Source organism: Aplidium turbinatum, chromosome 10 (genome assembly GCF_918807975.1).
Source record: "Aplidium turbinatum chromosome 10, kaAplTurb1.1, whole genome shotgun sequence".
In the NCBI taxonomy this organism is placed as follows: Eukaryota; Metazoa; Chordata; class Ascidiacea; order Aplousobranchia; family Polyclinidae; genus Aplidium; species Aplidium turbinatum.
Window position 1 is genome coordinate 24,661,923 of NC_137481.1, and position 8,806 is coordinate 24,670,728.

The window sequence follows — 8,806 nt, forward strand, 5'->3', positions numbered from 1 at the left end:
ATTCTTAATTAACACCAAATTAGTGTTTATAATTGAAGTGTTTATAAGAAATGCTTAAGATAGATTTTTAATATTTTCTTCTGGTTGATGAAATATTTAACAAATGTTTTAAACATAGCCTAATGCCAAATTTGAAAATTCCCGATGTTCCCGGGTCCTTCAAAATTCTCGGAAAGTTTCCAAAGTTCCTGGAAACTTTCTACCCCTTTAGAACCAACCATTGAAGAATAGTGAATTTATCGCTCTAAAAGTGGACATATTCTTGCATCAAACCAACATTCTTAGGTAGGTATGTAATTTTTCACATTTTTCATAAAAATTAAAATGAACCGTCTTGCTCACCTATGCAAGTAATTTGGCGCATCATGGAAAGTAAGTTGGCCATGTGGCCAACATGTCCATCTCTCAGTATACTTAACAATGGAAAAGCTCTTTCTCCTCAATTTTACATTCTAAAGATTGCTTGGATTTATACAGGCATACCTACATAATTTATTCTGTGTGTGCATTCATGTATGGTTTATAATATTATCTACTATTGCAATGCAGTATTTTACCTCAGTAAACTTTTTTTTACCTGGGTACACCAAGTAAACTTTCAAAAATGATGAAGGCTATATCTAATATCATGTAGTTGAAACGGCATGCCTTCATTCCTAACGATCTGGACACCTTAACACTAGAATGCCCCAATTTTTTTTACTACCTAAAACGCCCTTTTTCAAAGATAATGGAATTTCTCTCCTGGTATAGTTTACTTTTCCCAAAAGACTTGTCTGCTTTTCTTTCAATTGAGCGGCTAAGTTTACAGAAGTAAAATAATTATCAGTTGTTAAATTTCTTCCTTTATTCAGATAAAAGCCCATGAGTTGCATTACAACACGATCAGAAATGCGGTCATTTGCGGAGCGTGTTTCGTCCTTTCGGACATAAGGAAAACCGTTTATCAAATATTTGCTTTCCTTGTCTACAGCAAACCATTGACCTTTTTTTGCCCAACCTTGTCTGGCTTTGATGCCATAAATTGCGTGAAAGGGCATCTGGCTTTGCTAGGAAAAGCTGCTCGTCCACTGTGATAAACGCTCCAGCTTTATAAGATGTTTGGCAGTTATCTACAAATTGGTCCCAGACTTCCGAAAATAGAACAAGTTTATCGCTGTAGCTGTTGTGAACAATTTGATCTTATATCGAAACGAAGGAACCGGAGAATTTCACAGAATTGGTTTCTGGACATAGCGCTTTTGCACAATAGCACCCCATCTTTCAGTCCACAGATCATGCAAAGGTAGATCACTTTTTCCTGCAACTCCCCACGCATACATGACAGCAATGAAAGCTTCTAATTCTTCATCAGTAAGAGCAAACGCCTGTCTTTGTAATTGGCGATGTGCTTCTGTATGGTTCATTTGGTAATAAAATTATCGACAAGAAGACGTCATGCACTTGTTTTTCCTAGCTGGTCTTGATTCATTTTCCTACAAAACCTTATATGTTTCATTTCGATTTCGAAGCTACTGTTCAATCATGCTGTTTATTGATTTAGCTAATGTATAACTTGTAATGTCTAACGCTGCAATGTCTGATGTCAGGCAGCACCTTGACTGGTTAACCGCAAAGTTGTTCGGTGCTGCCAGACCTTTCTATTGCTATAATTTGATTTGTATGTAATTGTGTTTCTTTTTCTCGACTCGTATTAGAAAGGCACATAAACAATCATCTCTCTCTCTCTCACTTGCAGGGCTGCCAGCTAACACGTTTCTTTTTGCATAAGGTGTACGTCCAGAAGCTTCACTCCATACGTTCTGGTGTGAATGCCTTCCTCCAGAATAATTACCAGGAGTTACTTGATATCTTGCTTTGTCAACCCCAGAGACTATCGCAGCATTTTCCTTTCAGCCACTTTCATTTTCCATTCCTGCGTCTTGGTTATTTTACTAATTTTAGACCAATTTACGTTCTGATGTGAATGCCTTCCTCCAGAATAATTACCAGGAGTTATTTGATTCAACTCCGTTCCATCTGGAGCTGTCAGTACTATGCCTTTTTTCTTAGCAGCATTATCAACATCTGGAGAAGGAAGTTCACTTTATGAAGTGTCAGCTGTCAGGTGCCAACTTTATGATAAATCACAACAACACTCACTGGTTCTTGGACACTTTCTGTACCCGTTTCGTCGGCATTCCACATTCTAGCTGGTGTAAACTTATATTTTTCAAGCAACTTCGCAAGGTTATCTTAAAATTGAGAGGTGGTACGATTGTTAAATGCAGTTGCACGTGCAATTGATGTCGCTTCTGGTATTTGTACTGAAAGTTTATGATGTTTCATCATTGATGATTTCCAAAGTTTTCTTCCCTGTTATTTTCTATCCCTGTATTTGGCATTTTAATTTGATTTACTTTAGCAAACTCATATACCATTTTTTAATGTCTTGCTGAATAAACCTTTGTAGCGATTTGACATATCCAAAAATACGTTACCAGATCCTTCTCCATTACCAGTGGAAACATTTTTGGTTCTCCAGAACGAAACCTCATTTTTGCATGGGTACCAATATCAGAACATCCCTGATGTATCTCCGAAATGAGGTACGTTTTAAACCAGGGGCGGGCAACTTCTCCAACCGGCGGGCCTGATATAGGAAAATGAAGTACTTGGCGGGCCGGATTCATGAATCGCTACATTTTAATCGCGTATTTATCTACCTAGACAAGGAATAAATCGTATTTAATGTAACGTAAACTTTAAGTTTAAGGCATAGAGACCAAAAACAGCATTTAATGAATTTATTAACAATTAACGTAATGTACTTCAATAGCTGCTGAAGTCAATGAGACATCTGTGGTCGATCAAAGTTGTCAACAAGTTCTTTGAACTCTGGCTGCATGTCGGACGTAGAAACCCTCAGTAAAGACTGCACGTGAACATCAGTGAGATTGGACCGCAGCTTTGTCTTGTTAATGTTCATGGTCGAAAATGTTTGCTCGCAAATGTATGTAGACCCGAACAGAACAAGTAGTTTCATGGCCATCTTTCTCAGGTTGGCAAACTTGGACTCATTCAATGACGCATAAAATTTGTCAATGCTTTTAGATTGGAATTTCTCTTTCAGGGTAGAGTCACACTGCAAATCAATCAATTCCAGCTGTAGAGCATCAGACACCTTTTCAAAGTCAGTTGTAAAGGGTGATGACAAGATATCAAACTCAGCAGAAAGTTTCTGAAAGTCCGCAAAACGACGACCAAATTCATTGTCTAGTGCAGATATCATATTGGTGTACTTCTCAATTGTCATCATCTGGGGTGCCATAGTTTCGAGTGTTGGAAAATGTGTTGTGATATTCTGATTGAGCTGGCGAGAAAACAGTTTTAGCTTCATCCTGAATGCCTTCACTGATGAGTACATTTCGTGAGCAAAAGTGCCCTTCCCTTGAAGTCTGGTGTTCAATTCATTCATATGTTCAAAGAGATCAACTAAAAACGCCAGATCTGATAGCCATTCGGAATTTTTGAGTTGTGGATGTTCTGCATCCTTCTCTTTTATCTCCAAAAACCGTACTATTTCCGTTTTCAGGTCCCAGACACGTCTCAGAACTTTCCCCAAACTCAACCACCGTACAGCAGTATGATACAAAACATCACTGTGATCCGAGCCGCATTCTTCCAGAAGTTTGATAAACTGTCTGTGATTTAGACCTTTCGCCCTGATGAAATTAACAACTTTCACAACTGGATCCACAACATGTTTCATGTTAAGCACACTTTTACATAGCACTTCCTGGTGTATTATACAATGTAGAAATATCAGCTCCCTGGTGCAATCGACCTCTGCTACACGGTCACCTAGTCTTTTCAGTAGACCAACTTTCTTTCCTGTCAAAGATGGACAACCATCCGTAGTAACACTGGCCAGTTTTTGCCATGGTAGTTGCATTGTATGCATGGCATTTTTCACACATTCAAAGTAATCTTTCCCGGTAGTAGTGCCTTCCATTGATTCCATTGAGAGCAATTCTTCTGTGATTTCAAAGTTTTCTGAAATGCCTCGTACAAAGATGAGCAACTGTGCAGTATCATCAATGTCAGTGCTTTCATCCAATGCCAAGGAAAACAGCTGAAATGAAGGTACCAGCCCTTTAAGTTGTAATGTCAGGTTTTCACCAATTGCTTCAATGCGGCGAGCCACAGTTCTTCTCGACAAACTGACTTCTTCAAACTTCTTTCTGTGTTCTGGACAGACTAGATCAGCTACATTGAGCATGCACTTTTTGACAAATTCACCATCACCGAACGGTTTGCTATGCTTAGCAATGTTGTATGCGACCACAAAGCTGGCATTAGTTGCAATTTTCCGGGCTGTTTTGGCTTTTACGAGTACATTCTGCTGCTTTACGAGTCTTCCGTCCAGTTCTGTTACTCTTGTTTGCCGTTCCGTTGCTGATAAAGTACTGCCATAGCCTGCATGTTTTGTCGCATAATGGCGGCTAATGTTGTACTCTTTAAATACGGCAACACTTTCATTGCAAAGCAAACATACTGCTTTCTTGCCGACTTGTGTGAAAAAGTACTTGAGCATCCAATTTTTGTTAAATTCGCGACACTCCTTATCCACTTTACGTTTCTTGGCAACATCCATAGGAAAATATTTATTGTAGGCTAAATTCAAAATCTAATTTTAACTAAAAGAATCTAAAAACACAAAGAACTAAATAATAACCAACGATCACTGTTATTTGTATACGTTCCACGTTTAATTATTACACTAATCAGCCAAATTTCACTATTTTTCTGGCTTGAGGCTAGGCTTGAGACTAAATGAGATTTTTACAAGAGACAAAGAAAAAGGATGGAAGGGCTCGTTTATGACGGAACATAACATGTTTGTCACTTGACTAAAAACCGAAAACAAAGAACTAAAGAATAACCAACAGTCACTATTATTTGACGTAGTAAGCAAGTAGTGGGGGATTGCGTCAGAGTGTGGCCGCGGGCCGCATTACAATGTAAAGATCTGAAACTGTGTGCGGGCCGTTTAAAATCCCGTCGCGGGCCGGATCCGGCCCGCGGGCCGTATGTTGCCCGCCCCTGTTTTAGACCGTCGTCTATTCCATCTATTAGGTGCTGCTGAATGGATAGCAGTACTCATAATGCGTTGCTCATGTACACACCCCGAGAGTCAAACCCGTGCCGCTTGATCGTGAAGCTTCTTTGTCCGCGAAGTGACGTCTTAACTAACTGAGATTTCGGAGCGGTTGCAGATTTTTCTTTGACTCACATCATTCCTCAAAATCTTTAACCCCTCTTCATGCACCTGCTGAGGCACATTTCTGCAATCGGTTTTCTTGCTATAGTTACTTACCATTATTCTATTATTACAATACGGGTTAGGAACAAGTTATCGCAATCTATGACATAAAAATGATGTTACGAAGTGTAGTATTGTTATTATTCAGGGTGGTCCACAAAAACGTGACACATTTTGTTTGTTCATAATTTCTACAAATCTAAAGATTTTTCAAAATCCTTTCAGACGGAGATGGGGCATAGCTATAAGTTTTTGCCCTCAAAAGCACTTTTGAAAAAACGAACCGGTTTCTGAGGTATTTCAATATTTGATAATATGTTCGATCCATGCTCCTCGCTGCTGAATCATCGCTGTCACTCTCACATTGAAATTGTCGATTACTCTCCCTAACATGTCCCTTGGAATTCTTCTAATTTCTCTTCTAATGTTTTCCTTCAGTCTGTCAATGGTATCAAGATTGTCCTGGTAGACTCTATCCTTCAGATATCCCCAGAGAAAGTAGTCAGGAGGGTTAAGATCAGGTGAATATGGCGGCCAGAGGTTGTTGGTCCTCCTTGAAATCAATCGATCCCCAGGAAAGTACTGATGCAGATACTCAAGGGTACGATTGGAACAATGTGGTGGGGCACCATCTTGCTGGAATACAGCTGTATTCACGTGGGTCCCCCTTCTCCTTCTTACTGCTGGAATGAATTGTCGTCTGAGCAATTTGATGTAACGTTCAGTGTTAACAGTCACCTGGCATCCCTCGTCGTCCTCAAAAAAGTAGGGACCAAAAATGCCATTACGTCCTATTGCACACCAAATTGTGATTTTTGTTACACTCAAGGGTGCTTGCACATGCGCATGAGGCTGTGCTTCTGCCCAAAATCTCATATTTTGTTTGTTCACATGGCCACTCAAATGGAAGTGGGCCTCGTCGCTAAAGAGAAGCACATCCAAAAGACCGGGATTGTTCTCAATCCGTTCACTGATTTGCTGACCAAATTCAAATCGTTCATCCTTGTTGGCTTGACTTTGAGTCTGAAGAAGCTGAATTTTGTATGGGAAAAGTTGCAAGTCAGCATGAATAATTCTATTGACAAAAGATCTTGAAATCCCCACTTCCTGAGAAAGTCTTCTGGTGGATTTCCGTGGAGACTTATCCACACGAGTTCGAACATCGTGAACTTTTTCGGGGGTTCTTGCGGTGGAAGGTGGACCACTATGGTTCTTATTGTTGTTAGTCACACTGCCAGTGTCTCTAACTTCTCCAACAAGCGTTTGATAGTATTTCGAGACGGTGTTTTCCTTCCAGGAAAGTCATGACGAAAATATCTCTGGGTCAAGATTACAGATTTTGTCGAAAAGTAATGTTCAATGATTTTTGTCCGCTTAGCCACTGAAAATTGATATCCCGGCTCCATACTGCTACACATAAAACTTATAGCTGTACTCTATAACTAACCTGAAAATCAAGAGGTAGAATTAATTTTTATGAAAATGACAGATAAACAAAATATGTCACATTTTTGTGGACCACCCTGTTAATCACTTAATGCTGAAATAAAGTCGCGATTTACTTACTTTAAATACTTAATAATTGAAGTATCTTTAATCTTGCAAAAATAAGTCATCGTATTAATTAGTAAATTATTGTACACATGTAATGCCTCATGAAGGCATGGTGGCCAACGTACCCAGCCACGAAATGGGCCAACTTCCCTGCATGGCAATCATATTGTAAAAACTAATATGTATGTCAAACTATCAAGCTTCTAACAACAGTTTCACCGTCAAAGTGAGCATTAATAACTGCCCTAGCGCTGCACTGATTAAATAATAATCTTTTTTATATAGTAATATATAAGAAAAACTCGCTCGACATCAAAAAATTTAAAACTTATACGTTTTCATACAAAAATCGTGCTCATATGTTTATAGTGCTTGCAAGAGCCTCCCAACCTGGTGATAAGGTAGTTTCAGCAGCATTTACTGGGTATGCGCATGTTACGTCACCATAACTATTGTACCGGTACTTAAAAATTATTCAGAGTGGGCCAACTTACTTGTGTCTCCTTTACATTGGAGAACAGGCATTGGTAATTTTTCTACAGTTATCCACATCATACCTATGCAAAATTTGATTTTCGCCAAAACAGAAAATCCAAACAAAAAATAGAAAGGCCACATACACTCGAGGAAGAAATGAGGGTAGATTTACCAAATGTGCACTCAGATATGAAGAGGATTTGCACGAGAAAACGATTGCACTTGTGAGGTAAACCCTTTTTTGTGCAATCACCTTTCCAGGTTTTTGTACTGATGAAATGCCAGTTTCATCTACATTGTAAATCTGTCTGCTGAAAAGTTATTAGCTTGCAGCACCTCTTGCAACAGGTCGCCTCCAAAATACTCTTTAAAAGTGTTTCTTTTGTCTGTTGCATGACGCCTTGGACGTCTGCCCGATTGCCTCATTGGCTGCATCTGTCTGATTGTCTGATCTTCTCTGCAGTCGCCTGGTTGCAGGTTTCCTCGCTCCTCAATATCCATCGAATGCCTCCCTGCGCATTGGACTCCAGGTTTCCCGCTCAAAAAATTGTGCAGAACAAAACAAGCTTTAATGACTGCATCGACAATGTGGAGTTGCATCAACATTGCTCGACGGAAAATGCGAAGCCGTGATGCCAAATGCATTCTCAACTATGCGACGTGCCCTGGACAGCCTGTAATTGTACATTTTTTGATGATAGGAAAGATTATTCTTGGATATGGCCGCATAAGATTTTCCATTAATGGAAACGCTTTGTCACCAACAAATACGTGAGGCATAGCAGGTGCTGAAGTTCCGGGTAATGGCTTGTCGTGTGGGAGAGGCAACTGGTTGTTTTTCAACACTTGTCCAAATACGGACCATGAAAATATACTTGAATTACATTGTCGTCCATACGAACCAACGTCAACTGCTACAAAGTGATACTTGGCGTCACCGATCAACACAACACATCAGCCATCAACACAATACTGAATGTTTTTTGTAATTGAAAAACCAAGACCCACTGTTGGATGGGGCTTGAATCACCACATGGTTGCCATTTATGCTTTTCAAGCAATGAGGAAAGTTCCAAAACTCTTTAAATTCTTGGGCGATTCTTTGCTACGCTGCTTCATTGTGAACCGGCATCACCTCCGGCTGCAAAATATCCCAAAGTACCTTGCAGGTTTCGGGGATAATCTTGGCAACAATCGATTTGCTCATCCGGAATGATGAGGCAATGGTAAAATAGCTGTTGCCGGTGGCTAGAAACCTGAAGAGCATCGACGATTACCGGTATAGAAATCGAGATGCCGTAACTGAGATTAGAAAATTGTACTTTAGGTGTGGACCCCATATAGTTAGGCTACTAGTATCCTATTGTAGCTTGCTCACCTCAAACTTTCTGCGAGTCTTTCACCGATATTGGAAGTCGAAGATGGGTAGTTTGTTTGACAATTTTCGGAGCAAATTTTTCCAAGAGAGCA

At 39.7% G+C, this 8,806-nt stretch overlaps 1 protein-coding gene across 1 annotated transcript; it reads right to left on the reverse strand.

Moving 5' to 3' along the window:
- Positions 1-2,827: 2,827 nt before the first annotated feature.
- On the reverse strand, positions 2,828-4,636 carry LOC145779088 (general transcription factor II-I repeat domain-containing protein 2A-like). The gene has a single exon (XM_082590660.1). The coding sequence runs from the start codon at positions 4,634-4,636 to the stop codon at positions 2,828-2,830; it is 1,809 nt and encodes a 602-aa protein (XP_082446786.1).
- Between the last annotated feature and the right edge of the window lie 4,170 nt (positions 4,637-8,806).